This window comes from Lepidochelys kempii, chromosome 8, assembly GCF_965140285.1.
Source record: "Lepidochelys kempii isolate rLepKem1 chromosome 8, rLepKem1.hap1, whole genome shotgun sequence".
Taxonomy (NCBI): domain Eukaryota; kingdom Metazoa; phylum Chordata; order Testudines; family Cheloniidae; genus Lepidochelys; species Lepidochelys kempii.
The window spans coordinates 105,561,108-105,579,630 of NC_136387.1; the positions used below are offsets into that span (position 1 = coordinate 105,561,108).

Sequence of the window (18,523 nt, forward strand, 5' to 3'; positions counted from 1 at the left end):
CAGCCCTTCCCTCCCTGCCTGCACCCCCCACCTACCACCCCCAGCCCTTCCCTCCCTGCCTGTACCCCCCCACCTACCACCCCCAGCCCTTCCCTCCCTGCCTGCACCCCCCACCTACCACCCCCAGCCCTTCCCTCCCTGCCTGTACCCCCCCACCTACCACCCCCAGCCCTTCCCTCCCTGCCTGTACCCCCCACCTACCACCCCCAGCCCTTCCCTCCCTGCCTGCACCCCCCACCTACCACCCCCAGCCCTTCCCTCCCTGCCAGCACCCCCCACCTACCACCCCCAGCCCTTCCCTCCCTGCCTGCACCCTGCCACCCACCAGCCCTTCCCTCTCTGCCAGCACCCCCCCACCCACCCACCCCTAGCCCTTCCCTCCCTGCCAGCACCCCCCCGCCTACCACCCCCCAGCCCTTCCCTCCCTGCCTGCACCCCCCCGCCTACCACCCCCCAGCCCTTCCCTCCCTGCCTGCACCCCCCACCTACCACCCCCAGCCCTTCCCTCCCTGCCTGTACCCCCCCACCTACCACCCCCAGCCCTTCCCTCCCTGCCTGTACCCCCCACCTACCACCCCCCAGCCCTTCCCTCCCTGCCTGCACCCCCCACCTACCACCCCCAGCCCTTCCCTCCCTGCCAGCACCCCCCACCTACCACCCCCAGCCCTTCCCTCCCTGCCAGCACCCCCCACCTACCACCCCCAGCCCTTCCCTCCCTGCCTGTACCCCCCACCTACCACCCCCAGCCCTTCCCTCCCTGCCTGTACCCCCCCACCTACCACCCCCAGCCCTTCCCTCCCTGCCTGTACCCCCCACCTACCACCCCCAGCCCTTCCCTCCCTGCCTGTACCCCCCACCTACCACCCCCAGCCCTTCCCTCCCTGCCTGTACCCCCCCACCTACCACCCCCAGCCCTTCCCTCCCTGCCTGTACCCCCCCACCTACCACCCCCAGCCCTTCCCTCCCTGCCTGTACCCCCCACCTACCACCCCCAGCCCTTCCCTCCCTGCCTGCACCCCCCCACCTACCACCCCCAGCCCTTCCCTCCCTGCCTGCACCCCCCACCTACCACCCCCAGCCCTTCCCTCCCTGCCTGCACCCCCCACCTACCACCCCCAGCCCTTCCCTCCCTGCCAGCACCCCCCCGCCTACCACCCCCAGCCCTTCCCTCCCTGCCTGCACCCCCCACCTACCACCCCCAGCCCTTCCCTCCCTGCCTGCACCCCCCACCTACCACCCCCAGCCCTTCCCTCCCTGCCAGCACCCCCCCACCTACCACCCCCAGCCCTTCCCTCCCTGCCTGCACCCCCCCACCTACCACCCCCAGCCCTTCCCTCCCTGCCTGCACCCCCCACCTACCACCCCCAGCCCTTCCCTCCCTGCCTGCACCCCCCGCCTACCACCCCCGCCCTTCCCCCCACCTACCACCCCCCAGCCCTTCCCTCCCTGCCCGTACCCCCCGCCTACCACCCCCGCCCTTCCCCCCACCTACCACCCCCCAGCCCTTCCCTCCCTGCCCGTACCCCCCGCCTACCACCCCCACCCTGCACCCCCCCCCCGGCCGCCCAGCGCTGGTGCGCCCTATAGAAGGGGTGTCGATTGGACGCGACTCCGTCTCACCTCCCCGCCAGCTCTTCAGATTGATTGACATCCTGACGAACAAACCACAGGCCGTCCTCACCCAGCCTTCGACCAATGGAGAGCCTCATTCCGATCCGGTGGGCGGGGCGCTGGAGAGAGAGCGGTTGCTAGGGGCGCGGGTTCTCTTTGCCCGTGAGAGGCGCGTTGCTAGGATGTGAGGTCACAGGGCGTGGCCCTTGAGCGCTCCGATTGGCTGGCGGTCCAGGAGAGGGCCGTCACTTCCGCTGTGGGGGGCGGGCGCTTCGGTCCGAGGGTGGGGCTGCGATCTCCTCAGCGCGTCCGAGCATGGGGGCCAGGGAGCTGGACTATACCATCGAGCTGCCGCCGGGGGGCTGGCCGGGTACGGGGCTGGCCGGGGGGTGGGGTCCCCAGGGTCCTCGCGGGCGCGGCGGGTCCGGGGGGCGGCGCGTGTCCGAGGCCCTGCGGGGAGGAGTGAGGTGGGGGGGGCAGGGCGAAGTCGGGTGGGTGGGTGTCTGATGCCCTGGGGGGAAGAGGTGGGGGGACAGGGCGAGGTCGGGGGGGTGGGTGTCTGATGCCCTGGGGGGAAGAGGTGGGGGGACAGGGCGAGGTCGGGGGGGTGGGTGTCTGATGCCCTGGGGGGAAGAGGTGGGGGGACAGAGCGAGGTCGGGGGTGGGTGGGTGTCTGATGCCCTGGGGGGAAGAGGTGGGGGGACAGGGCGAGGTCGGGGGGGTGGGTGTCTGATGCCCTGGGGGGAAGAGGTGGGGGGGGGACAGAGCGAGGTCGGGGGTGGTGGGTGTCTGATGCCCTGGGGGGAAGAGGTGGGGGGACAGAGCGAGGTCGGGGGTGGGTGGGTGTCTGATGCCCTGGGGGGAAGAGGTGGGAGGGGACAGGGCAGGGTCGGGGGGGGTGGGTGTCTGATGCCCCTGGGGGAAGAGGTGGGGGAGGACAGGGTGAGGTGAGGGGCGTGGGTGTCTGATGCCCTGGGGGGAAGAGGTGGGGGGGGACAGGGCGAGGTCGGGGGGGTGGGTGTCTGATGCCCTGGGGGGAAGAGGTGGGGGGGGGGACAGGGCGAGGTCAGGGGGGTGGGTGTCTGATGCCCCGGGGGGGAAGAGGTGGGGGGGGACAGGGTGAGGTGAGGGGCGTGGGTGTCTGATGCCCTGGGGGGAAGAGGTGGGGGGGGGACAGGGTGAGGTGAGGGGCGTGGGTGTCTGATGCCCTGGGGGGAAGAGGTGGGGGGGGACAGGGTGAGGTGAGGGGCGTGGGTGTCTGATGCCCTGGGGGGAAGAGGTGGGGGGGGACAGGGCGAGGTCGGGGGGGTGGGTGTCTGATGCCCTGGGAGGAAGAGGTGGGAGGGGACAGGGCGAGGTGAGGGGCGTGGGTGTCTGATGCCCCGGGGGGAAGAGGTGGGGGGACAGAGCGAGGTCGGGGGTGGTGGGTGTCTGATGCCCTGGGGGGAAGAGGTGGGAGGGGACAGGGCAGGGTCGGGGGGGGTGGGTATCTGATGCCCCTGGGGGAAGAGGTGGGGGAGGACAGGGTGAGGTGAGGGGCGTGTGTGTCTGATGCCCCGGGGGGAAGAGGTGGGGGAGGACAGGGTGAGGTGAGGGGCGTGTGTGTCTGATGCCCCGGGGGGAAGAGGTGGGGAGGGACAGGGTGAGGTGAGGGGCGTGGGTGTCTGATGCCCTGGGGGGAAGAGGTGGGGGGGGACAGGGCGAGGTCGGGGGGGTGGGTGTCTGATGCCCTGGGGGGAAGAGGTGGGGGGGGACGGCGCGGTCGGGGGGGGTGGGTGTCTGATGCCCTGGGAGGAAGAGGTGGGGGGGGGGACAGGGCGAGGTCAGGGGGGTGGGTGTCTGATGCCCCGGGGGGGAAGAGGTGGGGGGGGACAGGGTGAGGTGAGGGGCGTGGGTGTCTGATGCCCCGGGGGGAAGAGGTGGGGGGGGACAGGGTGAGGTGAGGGGCGTGTGTGTCTGATGCCCCGGGGGGAAGAGGTGGGGGGGGACAGGGTGAGGTGAGGGGCGTGTGTGTCTGATGCCCCGGGGGGAAGAGGTGGGGGGGACAGGGTGAGGTGAGGGGCGTGGGTGTCTGATGCCCCGGGGGGAAGAGGTGGGGGGACAGAGCGAGGTCGGGGGTGGTGGGTGTCTGATGCCCTGGGGGGAAGAGGTGGGGGGACAGGGCGAGGTCGGGGGGGGTGGGTGTCTGATGCCCTGGGGGGAAGAGGTGGGGGGGGACAGGGTGAGGTGAGGGGCGTGGGTGTCTGATGCCCTGGGGGGAAGAGGTGGGGGGACAGGGCAAAGTGGAGGGGGTCTGATGCCAGGGGGGACAGGGTGAGGTGAGGGTGGGGTCTGATGTCCCAGGAGGAATAGGTGAGGGGCGTGGGTGTCTGATGCCCCGGGGGGAAGAGGTGGGAGGGGACAGGGCGAGGTCGGGGGGGGTGGGTGTCTGATGCCCCGGGGGGAAGAGGTGGGGGGGGACAGGGTGAGGTGAGGGGCGTGGGTGTCTGATGCCCCGGGGGGAAGAGGTGGGGGGGGGACAGGGCGAGGGCGAGGTCAGGGGCGTGTGTGTCTGATGCCCTGGGGGGGAAGAGGTGGGGGGGGACAGGGCGAGGTTGGGGGGGGTGGGTGTCTGATGCCCCGGGGGGAAGAGGTGAGGGGGGGACAGGGCGAGGTCAGGGGCATGTGTGTCTGATGCCCTGGGGGGGAAGTGGTGGGGGGGGACAGGGCGAGGTCAGGGGCATGTGTGTCTGATGCCCTGGGGGGGAAGAGGTGGGGGGGGACAGGGCGAGGTCAGGGGCGTGTGTGTCTGATGCCCTGGGGGGGAAGAGGTGGGGGGGACAGGGCGAGGTCGGGGGGGGTGGGTGTCTGATGCCCCGGGGGGAAGAGGTGGGAGGGGACAGGGCGAGGTCGGGGGGGGTGGGTGTCTGATGCCCCGGGGGGAAGAGGTGGGGGGGGGACAGGGTGAGGTGAGGGGCGTGGGTGTCTGATGCCCCGGGGGGAAGAGGTGGGGGGGGACAGGGTGAGGTGAGGGGCGTGGGTGTCTGATGCCCCGGGGGGAAGAGGTGGGGGGGGGACATTGTGAGGTGAGGGGCGTGGGTGTCTGATGCCCCGGGGGGAAGAGGTGGGGGGGGGACAGGGTGAGGTGAGGGGCGTGGGTGTCTGATGCCCCGGGGGGAAGAGGTGGGGGGGGAGACAGGGTGAGGTGAGGGGCGTGGGTGTCTGATGCCCTGGGGGGAAGAGGTGGGGGGGGGACAGGGTGAGGTGAGGGGCGTGGGTGTCTGATGCCCTGGGGGGAAGAGGTGGGGGGGGACAGGGCGAGGTCGGGGGGGTGGGTGTCTGATGCCCTGGGGGGAAGAGGTGGGGGGGGACAGGGCGAGGTCGGGGGGGTGGGTGTCTGATGCCCTGGGGGGAAGAGGTGGGGGGGGACAGGGCGCGGTCGGGGGGGGTGGGTGTCTGATGCCCTGGGGGGAAGAGGTGGGGGGGGACAGGGCGAGGTTGGGGGGGTGGGTGTCTGATGCCCCGGGGGGGAAGAGGTGAGGGGGGGACAGGGTGAGGTGAGGGGCGTGGGTGTCTGATGCCCTGGGGGGAAGAGGTGGGGGAGCAGGGCGAGGTGAGGGGGTGTCTGATGCCCCGGGGGGAAGAGGTGGGGGGACAGGGCAAAGTGGAGGGGGTCTGATGCCAGGGGGGACAGCGTGAGGTGAGGGGGGGGTCTGATGTCCCAGGAGGAATAGGTGAGGGGAGGCAGGTGTCTGATGCCCCGGGAGGAGGGGTGCGAGTGTTTGATGTCCCCAGGGGCTGTGCAGTGTTGTCCCTAGTAGCCTAGGGGGCTTAGCGTCAGGGGTGTTGCTGTTGCAGGATTTGCCCTTAACCCTTCTATCTTACATTCCTGTTAGCAAAATAATCCTGTTTGGATACTGGGCTGTGCTCCCTGGTGGCTTCAGGGAGAGCTGGGTTTACACAGGGCTCCCGCCTCCTCTAAATCACTTCCTCTGTTGTGCCTTATCACTTTAGATAAGCTATTACCAGCAGGACAGTGGGGTGGGAGGAGGTATTGTTTCATATTCTCTGTGTGTATATAAAGTCTGCTGCAGTTTCCACGGTATGCATCCGATGAAGTGAGCTGTAGCTCACGAAAGCTCATGCTCAAATAAATTGGTTAGTCTCTAAGGTGCCACAAGTCCTCCTTTCCTTTGTGCCTGGGAGTGTTAATCAGAAACAGTTATTTGTGGCAGAATGGTCTGTGTATGGAAACAACACTGGGCAGGGCCAGAGTGTCACCTGTAAGCTTATTGCCATAGCCCAGGTCCTTCTCCAGCTGGTGTCTGTCACTCTCATTCCACTGCATCTGATATTAGGTTGGAAAATCTTTGCGGCAACTACCATCTCTTTTTATGTCTTTTTAAAGGACCGAGAGCTCTATTGGGGTAGCTTAAAAACAAGACAAAACTAATATCTTTGGGGCTTGTCTACACATAGAGTTATTCCTGATTAACTCCTCATGTAAACACTCTTATTTTGTTCCTTGTTCCTGTTTAGTTTAACGCACTTTCAAAGGATCAGAGCTAACTCCATGTGTAGACAAGCCTTAAGTAACCAACTGAGCTGGAAATTTTTTTTTTAATGCAAATGTAAATTTGTCCAAAAATCAGTGAGCCTGTTTCCCTCCACATACGGTGATGGAAAAACCTAAAATTTGCCACTGGTAAATGGATTTTTTTGAACCCTGAATTTTAGAAACATTTATAATGTGAGCTTCTAGTTTTTAGCATCTTTACCCCCTTATTTGTGTCCTACCTTGGCCTGTAGCCTTTTGTCTTTCTTTACACTAGAAGTTGTTCGGGGCAAGATTTGTCATTTATGTTTGGTACTGTGCCCAGTACAATAGGGCCCCAGTCTTGATTGTATTGTACCACAAATAATACGGCAATCCTAGCTGATAACTGGATTCCTTCCGCAGCCTATCAGCACAATAGCTGCACTACAGGCTCGGGGGTGGGTTAAACCCACTATCCTTATTAACTAGTTTGGTCGCAATTTCGCTCTGACTCTAGTGGACTGAAGGGCAGTTTCATTTTTAAAAATCTTCTGGTTTATTTCAGACACTAGTCCAGAGAGGGGAAACGCAAATAACCTGCCTGTGGTAATTCTGCTGGGGTGGGCTGGCTGCCGTGATAGACACCTGGCGAAATACAGCACCATCTACCATCAGAAGGTGAGTGCATCATTCATCTTTCTATGCCAATATAAAGCTGTAGCAAGGCTACCTGAGGAATTTTCTCCCCTGCACTCTGGTGAAAAGACCTTACCCCTTCTTATGACTCCAGAGAAGCCCTAGAAGAAAGTGTTGGGCTTATTTTTGTGTGAAAGCTCCTTGGATGTTCAAGTAGCATGTTGACATTCTCTGCACGCTGTCTTTAAGACCCTGGTTATGTGTACGACAGAGGCAGGAAGTGCTTCCTAAAAGGAATTATTTTTTGCCTTTTTTCAAAGTTTCTGAAGTCTTAAAGATTTGAAAACCAGTATAAATCTTTGTCCTCCGTTTATCCACAGAACATGTATAACATGGGCAGTGAGTACAGGCTGCATACATCTGTACAGACCTGGCAGGGCCAACTTTAAGGGTCAAAGGCAAGTTCAACCATGGCTTATTCAGCCTCTGGCCTTTCTTCTGAGACTAACAAGTGTGCTGGTTATTGATAGCTTTTGTGATCAGGTTGCCTGGCTACTGGGGATTGATTTAATGCCCCTAAACTCATTTCACACAATTTATGGAACAGCCATCAGATGGTAACAATGTTCAGTCATTACCAACCTGGACAGGATTTGGTATAGTGACCTAGAAATGGAAGTTTCTGACAGTGTCTGTCTCATTTTCAGTCCCCTTTTAAAATATGTTGCTTTGCTGGTCTATGGAATGATGGAAAATGCATGGCTTTTGGACCTAATGGAATCTAGGCCCATTATTTCTCATCTCTTTCGCAATATGTGAGAATGGACTTTGTTTTGGTTCCAAATTTTTTACAAAGATAGATGCCAAAGTTCTACTTGGAATACTACCCAGCATGACTGCCTCACATGCCCTCCTCTGAACTGTTAATGTTTAACCTGACGTGAGATCATATATTAAAGTGTGTTCTAGTACAGAATGACTTGTGACTGGATGTCTCAGGATTGGTAACAGCATTTCACTGCTCAGTTGCAACTGGCCACAGCATTCCGCAACTGCTCAGTATCCTATATGAAATGCATTTGGTGTCTCAGTCCCGTTGCCAGAAAGGTAGGTGTCTGCATTCTAAAATACACAGTTTCATTTAGTCCTACCTAGTTCCCTTTTTAGCAACCCTAACAGAGACTCTAAGGATGGAATGAGCCATGGAGAATGAACGCCCTTCTGACCCTTATATGATTAATATTTAGCACTTTACAAGGATTAAGCCACACAACTGTGTCTGGGAGAAAAATTTCCATTGCCATTTTAATGGAAAATTGGGTTTTTGACTAATTTTTTACTCTGTGGATTTTTTTTATTATATCAAACACCCAAAACCAGAACATTTGATTTGCATGTGGTGCCATATGAGGGTTGTAGTTTTTATGTCATGTACTTATTTTCCTCTGTGGGCTGAACTCCCCAGCTAGACTGCACCTGCCGCATGCTGCTTTCCAGATAGATAGTTTCAGTGAAACCACTATCCCAGCTGTATTTATTCATACAATGAGTAAAAGTTTCAAATCATAAGGTGTTGGAGGGTTGACGAGATGCGGGAGGCTTTTGGGAGGGTTTGTTTTCTGGTGTGCTTAGCTGCAATTACTTGAGTGATTATGTTACCTTGGCTTTTTTATTATTATTGGGTTTTATTTCCCTAATTCCAAGATCTCTTAAATGAACTTTTTGAATCTTTACAAATGAAGCTGAAGCCATAGGGTGGTTATGGACTCAGAAACTGAAGGGGGAGGGTACACCTGATAATTATCATGGTTTTGTGTTCTGCGATGCCAAGTGGGAGACCCCAGCTCCCCTGCCAGCCTCATGCTTTGTGTGGGTGGGAAGCCCAGTGGAGGCAGCATGCTCAGCCAGTGGGAAAAGATGGATAATGCGGTACTTTTTATTGCCATGGGGCCATCAGGCACCCCTGCTGGTCTACTGAGGATTGTTGACATGCTGCTGTGGGACACTTGGCAAGTCCTCCTTGGCCAGAAGGAGGATGGGCAGGATGCAGACCCTTGAGGGTAGGAAATCCAGGGGAAGTGAAGGGATGTGTAGGGTTCTAATAGGGATGTGGGTGGACCTTCCTTCCTCTAGGAAGTATGAATGCAAAACCCAGATGCTTTTAAATCTATTAGAATAGGTGAAGATTTCTTCCTCCCTTCTCCCCAATCTCCTCTGAACATAGCTGTTTGAATGCCTTTTCTCTGCATTTCTCAAGCAGAAATGCCAATAAATGCCTTTGCTGAGCTAATGTAAAAGATGGAGTGCTACTACAGCTAGCATTTATATAGAAACTTCTGTGGGGGCCCATTGCTTCAGCACCTGGGTGCCTGACATCATTAAAACCTACCATTAGTAAAGAGTAATACAGTGCATATATCTAAATGTGGGGGCTTCGCTATGTAGCCAAGCGCCCTAAGCTCTTTGGTACATGGTTCCGCTTATTAACAGTTCCTCAGTTACCAGCAAAAGCTGCCGTTATCCGTCAGTTGGTAATAAGTGGAAAGCAACTTTGCAGGGTTGCAGCCAGGGAATGAAACACTGGGATAGATCTTCCCTGCATGTGGGCAGGGCAGCAGCAGAGAGGGGGCTGCAGCACAGATGTGGGGGCTTTCTACAGGGAATGGGGCACGGAGGGTCTCTCTCCTTGAATTCCCTGTGGGTTGGGGTTCAGCATGTCCTAGTGCTTCCTTCCCTGGGTGCAGGGAGAGGTACTGTGCAGCTCTGGTGTCTGGGCTGCATCCCCCACTCCTTCCCTGCCCACAGCCCCTTACCTCCTGTGCTGACCCTGGACACAGGTAGGTTTTCAGGGCACTGCCCTAGAAGGAAGCACAAGGACAGGGTGAGTGCTGGCTGGAGGCAGGTTTGCAGGGCTGCAGTGAGGGAAGGTATGTCCCAGCACTTCCTTCCCTGGCTGCAACCTTGCAAACCTGCCTCCAGTTGGGGTCTTTCTTCTAAAACATGTTGTTAATAATCAGCATGGTATTACCAATATCCAAATCCCATTAACATTAAAGTCAATGGAACGCGATTGGTTCTTGGCCAAATGTTGCTATTAACCAGAAGTTGTCAATATCAAGGTGGCTTTTAAGTGGAATCTACTGTGACACCCCCATCTCTCCCCCATCTGATCAAATAGTTATAGGTTAGCAAGCTTCAAAAAAGGCCACCCATAAAAATGGCTTCTATAGAGGATCTTGGCTGGGATAAGTATTACCGGGTCCTGATGCTACTGGGCCCAAATGATCACCAGCCAGGGACGGGAGGAAATTCCTTCTTCTTCACCAATGTTGTGGATGATGTTATACTAAAGATACACTAATGGTGAGCCAGCCCTGGCCAATTCCTAATTCAGGAAGAGGGGACCATTGCTCTTTCCTACAGGGCAAGTGCTATGAACACAGTGGCAGATTAGGATCCTGAAGGAGCTTGCCTTTCTATGTAACATACAGCCCTTGATGGGTCTCTCTCTCTGTTCCTCCCAGGGGTGCACAGTTATCCGCTACACAGCTCCATGGAAGATGGTGTTTTTCGCAGACAGCTTTGGCATCAGGTCCCTCCAGACCCAAGCTAGAAAGCTCCTGGAGCTGCTCTTTGACTATAAAATTGAAAAGAAACCCCTGCTGTTTCATGTGTTCAGCAATGGCGGGGTCATGCTTTACCGCTACATCCTAGAGCTTATCCACATGCACGGGCAATTCAGCAACCTCAAGGTGGTGGGCACCATTTTTGATAGCTCCCCGGGCAGAAGAAACTTGACGGGGACTCTGCGTGCCTTGGCAGTTGTCTTGGGATCAACTAACGTGCTGCTCAAGTATTGCCTCCTGCTTGTCTTCGCCATCCTGGTGGTGGTGCTGCGGATCCTGATGTATCCAGTGACTCGCTTCTTCCATGAGATCCATTATGACGCCCTGCTGAAGGGGCCTTCGAGGTGGCCCGAGCTCTACCTCTACTCCAAGGGTGACAGAATCATCCTGGCCAGTGACATAGAGCACATGATCGAGGCCCGGCGGCAGCACAATGTTGCAGTGAGAGCTGTGGACTTCTCAGACTCTGCTCATGTGAGTCACTTGCTGGCATATCCCTCCTATTACATGAGCCTCTGCACCTCTTTCATGTATGACTGCGCTGGACGTGCGTAGTGTTCACCAAGGCAGAGATAGCAAGTGCCTGTGTAAAGACCCCCAGCAGATGCTCCCTCTTCACTGGGATCATACCAGAAACAAACTGTGCTCTCTGTCTCTTTCTTCAGCATCTCTCTGCTCATAATAAAATCCTGATTCACCAAGGGCAAGTTATGCCTGACTAATCTAATTGCCTTCTATGACAAGATAACTAGCCCTGTGGAAGAGGGGAAAGCGGTGGACGTGTTGTTCCTTGACTTTAGCAAAGCTTTTGACACAGTCTCCCATAGTATTCTTGCCAGAAAGTTAAAGTAGTATGGGCTGGATGAATGGACTATAAGGTGGATAGAAAGTTGGCTAGATTGTCAGACTCAACGGGTAGTGATCAATGGCTCCATGTCTAGTTGGCAGCCAGTATCAAGTGGAGTGCCTCAAGGGTCGGTCCTCGGGCTGGTTTTGTTCAATATCTTCATAAATGATCTGGAGGATGGTGTGGATTGCACCCTCAGCAAGTTTGCAGGTGACACTAAACTGGGAGGAGAGGTAGATATGCTGGAGAGTAGGGATAGGATACAGAGGGCCCTAGACAAATTAGAGGACTGGGCCAGAAGAAATCTGATGAGGTTCAACAAGGACAAGTGCAGAGTCCTGCACTTAGGACGGAAGAACCCCATGCACCGCTACAGACTAGGGACCGAATGGCTAGGCAGCAGTCCTACAGAAAAGGACCTAAGGGTTACAGTGGACGAGAAGCTGGATATGAGTCAACAGTGTGCCCTTGTTGCCAAGAAGGCCAATGGCATTTTGGGATGTATATGTAGGGGCATTGCCAGCAGATCGAGGGACGTGATCGTTCCCCTCTATTCAACATTGGTGAGGCCTCATCTGGAGTACTGTGTCCAGTTTTGGGCCCCACACTACAAGAAGGATGTGGAAAAATTGGAAAGAGTCCTGCGGAGGGCAACAAAAATGATTAGGAGACTGGAACACATGACGTATGAGGAGAGGCTGAGGGAACTGGGATTGTTTAGTCTGCGGAAGAGAAGAATGAGGGGGGATTTGATAGCTGCTTTCAACTACCTGAAAGGGGGTTCCAAAGAGGATGGCTCTAGACTGTTCTCAGCGGTAGCAGATGACAGAACAAGCAGTAATGGTCTCAAGTTGCATTGGGGGAGATTTAGGTTGGATATTAGGAAAAACTTTTTCACTAGGAGGGTGGTGAAACACTGGAATGCGTTACCTAGGGAGGTGGTGGAATTCCTTTCCTTAGAAATTTTTAAGGTCAGGCTTGACAAAGCCCTGGCTGGGATGATTTAGTTGGGGATTGGTCCTGCTTTGATGAGGGGGTTGGACTAGATGACCTCCTGAGGTCTCTTCCAACCCTGATATTCTGTGATTCCACCACCCTTCCCCAGAGCTTGGAGACACAGAATTGCTGATTTCTAGGCATCTAGTACACAGCTGGATGTCTGAAGCCTCCAAATCGGTTGTTGGGCTGGTCGGAGGTGATGGTGCTAAGTAGAGTCAAGAGAGTCTAAATTAATATAACTTACATAATAGGGGTAAAATCCTGTCCCTGCTGAAGACAATGGGAGGGTTGCCAGGAGCTTTCATGGGGGTGGGCTTTCACCATAGGAGGCCAGAGAAAGGAGTGAATTAATGTGACTGGGGAGCACTACATCCCCCTTCTTATACCCTCTTTCCCCTTTCCCTGCTGCCCTCCACTTCGTAGTTCTGGGCGTGTAACTTACGTCACCATCCATGCTCCATCTTGTTACACTGGAGCAATTCTGTGGTGTCCCTAGCAGCCAGGGCTCTCCGCTTAGCCTAGGTTTTTTTTTTTTTTCTCTGCTGCTTCCTCCAGCCCACCGTTGAGTCAGCTGAAGCTCTGCAGTGTCACCTCATTCTCCCACTCCCCCCACTCTTCTATTTACACCCCTCTGCTCTCAGCTGTGCATATAGTCACATTGACGAGGACAGAATGAGACTCTTGGCAGAGTCTTTAATAGGGCAGACCAATGCAGGTCCCTCTCTGTCTGCGCCCTCAAGGCACTGCACCTCAGCCCTACTCCTAGCTGGAGATCAGCTACAGCAATCAAACACAGTGTCTCCGAAAGCCCAGTGTAGGTAACTGCACCCCAATGTGTCAGCCTGGTTCTATTTAATAGGGGCTGGGGCAGAATGGCCAAGGGGCTGCTCCCTTGCTGGATGGCTCAAATCCCTGTAGCTGAGTTAATTTAAAGCTTTATCTGTGAAATATCTAACATGTCTCAGTGTCTGGTCTTTGTTCCTCTCCCCTGACGCTTCCCTCTCATTGTTGAAATCATTGGGTGAGTAGCTGTGTGTTGCTGTGTAGATTTACCAGTCTGTTAAGGTGTGTGCCCAGGAGTGCAGGGCGGTCACTTTGAGTATCTGTAACCCCGAGTTCTATCTCACCTCCTGTGCCCAAATTTCCTGGGTCTTTCAGAAACTGCTTTCTCTTTGATCCTCTAGGGGAGAGCCTTCATTACCAACTAGCATCATTGCTCACATTCCAGAAGATTTGTAGACTAATCTACACACGCGAACACTTCAGAGTGTGTTGCTTACTCCCTGTACAGACATGTTTGATGGGATGAGCCAAGCTAGAAAACATCCTGTTCGGGTTTTCTTCTGTGGAGGGGGAGTGAGGGGTTAAAGTAGGGGAAGGACTATACTACAATATACGAAGGTTGAATTGGTTGAATTCTAACTGATCTGACTTTGTGTGTTTATGGATCTTGGCTTTTTGGGAGGGTAGGGGGTAGATTGAATTATAACCCTGGAAAAGCCTGCCACTTTCCAGCACAGCATGATCTAATCTGGGGCCTCTGAAATGATGCTTGTCCCGCGAAGGATCCAGTGCCCTGTGAACACCTGTACAGCTGCCTGAAGACACAGTTCGTCCCTGTGGTTTTCTGTGCAGCCTCCCCTCCTGCATACAGCAATCATGCTGACTATGGGATGTTCATGAGTTGTTCCCCCAGCAAGAGTCGCTTTGTAATGTCATTACTTTCCTCCTCTGCAACCCCACAAATGTGAATCAGAGCAGAGTAGTACCCTGTCATTTCACTGAGAGTCCAGTAGCAGGGTTGGGAGGAAATGCTTATTCAAATGCACTTGAAATGGGGATTTAGAAATGGATTAATACCGTTTATAATGTATTTTACAATCTGCCTCAGTTTGCAAGCAGAAACAACAGTCCAACTGCAGCTATTTTCAGCTTCCCAAACAGCTCAGAGAGGCCATACAGTAGAACTGGGGAGTCCTTCTAAGTCGTCTTTTGACATGTACATGACTGTTTGCATGTTTCCTGAATCTCCTCTGTTAAACTGACCCCAAAAGCCTAATACTGTGATGAGGAATTAAAGATGAGAGAGGAAAATAAAATATCAAACTTACAATGACTTTTAAGAGAGTCACCATTTCTGCCTGTCACCATGCTCTAGAGCAGGGGTCGGCAACCTGCTGCACGTGTGCTGATTTTACTGGCACGCTTCTGCCAGCCAGGGTCCCGGCCGCTGCCCCTGCTCAGCCTGCTGCTAGCCTGGGTGAATGGAACCCCAGGCCGGCAGCAGGCTGAGCGGGGCCGGCGGCCAGGACCCCAGCTGGCAGGAGCTGGCGGACGGAACCCCAGACCGGCGGTGGGCTGAGCCGCTCAGCTCGCCATCTGGGGTTTTGTCTGCCGGCGTAGTGTATTAAATTTCTTCCTGTAGGAATGTGCTACTTGCAAAACACCAGGACTGTCAGCCGTAAGTAGTACACTGTAAGTAACGCATTCCTATGGGGAGCAATTTAATACAGTACACCAGGGAAGGGAAGGCTGTGCCTCCCCAAACAGCCTGCCCCCTATCCGCCCCCTCCTACTTCCCACCCGCTGACCCATCCAAACCCCCCCCCCCCCACACACTCCTTGTCCCCTGACCACCCCCTCCCGGGACCCCCTGCCCCGACTGCCTGCCTCAGAATCCTCCACCCATCCAACCCCCCGCTCCTTGTCTCCTGGCTGCCTGTGACTGCCCCGACCCCTACCCACGCCCCTGAGCGGCCCCCCGGCACTCCCACGCCTATCCAACTGTCCCTGTTCCCCATCCCCTTACCATGCCACTCAGAGCACCTGGACTGGCCACCCTGTAATTAGTACACCATAAGTAGCGCATTCCTATGGGGAGCAATTTAATACACTACACCTGTCCCCGCTCATCCCGCTGACAGTCTGGAGTTCTCAAAATATGTTCTCTCCCCCCTTATCAAAAATTACACTACAATTAGCTTGAAAACTTGAAAACTTTGTATATTATAGTAATTGTTAAAAAATGTATAATAAAGACATAGGTTTTGATGAAGCAAAGTACTTGTACTTACGTGCCTGTGCTTAATTTGTGTTTTCGATGATTTACCTTCTAAAAAAATCTCGCGTCTTGCACCCCCACAAAGGGCGTCTCGCACCCCAGGTTAAGAACCACTGCGCTAAACTGATCTTAATTTTAATTTAATTTTAAATGACGCTTCTTAAACATTTTTAAAACCTTGTTTACTTTACATAGGACAATAGTTTAGTTACATAATATAGACTTAGAGAGAGAGACCTTCTAAAAATGTTAAAATGTATGACTGGCACGCGAAACCTTAAATTAGAGTGAATAAATGAAGATTAGGCACGCCGCTTCTGAAAGGTTGCCGACCCCTAATGTAGAGTCTGTCCAGTGAATCCAGTCTAACACAAATACTAAAAACTCATTCCTTCTTCCTAATGGAGAAGCAGATTGTAGCATCACGTTTCCAGCTGTTGAGCTATTGGTGGAGATAAAAGCAGGGCCTGTCAGTACATTTTTCCCCTCTTCCCCCCTCTCCCTCCCCCCAGCATTGCAAGCAGGTGCAATGGGAAGGAAGAATGCAGGGTCCAGTGGCAATGGAACACTCTAAAATCAATCTGGAGAGAACAACTTGCACTTTTAAAAAAGTATCAATATATCATGGGTTGTTACCAATCCCTGAGACGGCAGGAGGGAAAATGAGGTTGCTTTTATGTGAACTATGAAGGAAAAGAACAACAAACTATGTAGCAACACAACCCTGTCCTTACATTTTGTGTATAAGCAGTGTGTGAATTAACTGGAAAGGTGACACTCAAGTGCTGACTTAATTGGATTAATTTTAATGAGCTTGTTACAATTTTTTTAATAGGTAGTTTTCTCCCAGCATTGGGGTATATTTTTCTGTGATTTGGATTATCTTTTTCCCCTTCAGAAGTCTTCAGCTCAGATTTTTCCTCCCATTCTGCTTGTGAAACTTGGACATAACTAAACCCTCCTGCCTGTATCCCGAACAATGTCTTCAGTGGAGTGTATAGACCGGAACATTTGTTTATGGTGTATTTTTAACTTTAGATGCCAAAAACAGTCAAGAAGCCGATCTGCATATGCAGTGTTCTTTTGGTAGCAAGCTGCTTTCTCTAGCATTCTTGTTCATCAGGGGAATCCACATAGCCAAGGCTGTATTTTTGTTTCTGAACATCAAACCAAAGAGTTGCAGAATTGTAAAAGCTCCCTCTTAAGGAACAGAGATATTAAAGAAAGGTTATTAAACTATCACTTGCCTCAGCAGTGGCTTCTGGAGGCATAGCTTTTATAGAAACATGTAAGCACATTCCACTGAGCACACCTCATGAATTAATACAATCACAGTGAGTGGGAAATGTAGTACGCGGATTTGACAACTGAACATTGTGGAGCATCTATTTGTGTGGCTATTCCACAACATGGCCAGCAGGTGGCAGCACTAAACCAACTATTTGGCTGCTGTATTGTCTATTAGAGAAAACTGCTGAAATCTATTTACATGAATTTCCATGATTAATGAGCCCTATTTAAAATTAAGGACTAATGTGCTAGAGGGAAGCCCAACATTGGAATGGGAGGTCCAGATGCAGGCGTGTTTGCAGAGCTGGAAGATCCTGGCACTAGACTAGTGTGGGGGTATTGCAGGTCAGGGCTAAGGGGTGAAGCCTTCACAGTAGAGGCCCTGGTCACAAAGGGGACTTTGGTGCCCAACTATCTCTTTAGGGGCCTAAAAACAACTGTTAGATGCCACTGGCATTCACAAAACCCTTGCTTAGCTACTGCCGAACCCTGCAGGCACCTAAATTTCCTCTGTGCCTAAGTTTCCACAGGTAAAGTCCCCTAGGCCCCTACATTTCTGCTAGTGGGCATGCATGCAGCCACTGGGGTCTTGCATGCGGCTGCTCCTGACCCATGCTTAAGTCCCATGGGGATTCCCAAAGCAGGGAATGCCACTTAAAACTCCCTTGTGAAGCTGGCCCTAGCTGGTTTTACAAGATAAGGAGTAGTGAGTGTCACGAGCTCCAAATTTACCTACAAACTAAAAAACAAAACAATTATTTTCACTAGACTTGATCCACCTGGTTTCAGAGTATCAGCCGTATTAGCCCTGGTCTACACTAGGACTTTAGGTCGAATTTAGCAGCGTTAAATCGATGTAAACCTGCACCCGTCCACAGGATGAAGCCCTTTATTTCGACTTAAAGGGCTCTTAAAATCGATTTCCTTACTCCACCCCTGACAAGTGGATTAGTGCTTAAATCGGCCTTGCCGGCTCGAATTTGGGGTACTGTGGACACAATTCGATGGTATTGGCCTCCGGGAGCTATCCCAGAGTGCTCCATTGTGACCGCTCTGGACAGCACTCTCAACTCAGATGCACTGGCCAGGTAGACAGGAAAAGAACCGCGAACTTTTGAATCTCATTTCCTGTTTGGCCAGCGTGGCAAGCTGCAGGTGACCATGCAGAGCTCATCAGCAGAGGTGACCATGATGGAGTCCCAGAATTGCGAAAGATCTCCAGCATGGACCGAACGGGAGGTATGGGATCTGATCGCTGTTTGGGGAGAGGAATCTGTGCTATCAGAACTCCGTTCCAGTTTTCGAAATGCCAAAACCTTTGTCAAAATCTCCCAGGGCATGAAGGACAGAGGCCATAACAGGGACCCGAAGCAGTGCCACGTGAAACTTAAGGAGCTGAGGCAAGCCTACCAGAAAACCAGAGAGGCGAACGGCCGCTCTGGGTCAGAGCCCCAAACATGCCGCTTCTATGATGAGCTGCATGCCATTTTAGGGGGTTCAGCCACCACTACCCCAGCCATGTTGTTTGACTCCTTCAATGGAGGTGGAGGCAACACGAAAGCAGGTTTTGGGGATGAAGAAGATGATGATTGATGATGCGGTTGTAGATAGCTCACAGCAAGCAAGCGGAGAAACCGGTTTTCCTGACAGTCAGGAACTGTTTCTCACCCTGGACCTGGAGCCAGTACCCCGAACCCACCCAAGGCTGCCTCCTGGACCCAGCAGGCGGAGAAGGGACCTCTGGTGAGTGTACCTTTTAAAATACTATACATGGTTTAAAAGCAAGCATGTGAAAGGATTACTTTGCCCTGGCATTCCCGGCTCTCCTGGATGTACTCCCAAAGCCTTTGCAAAAGGTTTCTGGGGAGGGCAGCCTTATTGCATCCTTCATGGTAGGACACTTTACCACTCCAGGCCAGTAACACGTACTCGGGAAT

At 54.1% G+C, this 18,523-nt stretch overlaps 2 protein-coding genes across 3 annotated transcripts in view; one reads left to right on the forward strand and one right to left on the reverse strand.

Annotated features, from left to right (window-relative positions):
• The window catches only part of ARMH1 (armadillo like helical domain containing 1), a 31,155-nt gene extending 29,500 nt beyond the window's left edge, over positions 1-1,655 (reverse strand). Inside the window, exon 1 of the mRNA XM_073357935.1 lies at positions 1,621-1,655. The gene's annotated coding sequence lies outside the window, so the exon portion shown is untranslated. The remainder of the gene's footprint in view (positions 1-1,620) is intronic.
• Positions 1,656-1,877: 222 nt separating this feature from the next.
• Positions 1,878-11,091, forward strand: TMEM53 (transmembrane protein 53). Of its 2 annotated transcripts, XM_073357943.1 has the most exons (3): positions 1,878-1,981; positions 6,693-6,805; positions 10,288-11,091. In XM_073357943.1, the coding sequence occupies exons 1-3, from the start codon at positions 1,927-1,929 to the stop codon at positions 10,942-10,944; spliced, it is 825 nt and encodes a 274-aa protein (XP_073214044.1). In that variant the 5' UTR covers positions 1,878-1,926; the 3' UTR covers positions 10,945-11,091. The 2 variants fall into 2 exon arrangements, with proteins under 2 accessions (XP_073214044.1, XP_073214045.1); XM_073357944.1 differs by lacking the exons at positions 1,878-1,981; positions 6,693-6,805 and adding an exon at positions 6,817-7,870.
• Positions 11,092-18,523: the final 7,432 nt, after the last annotated feature.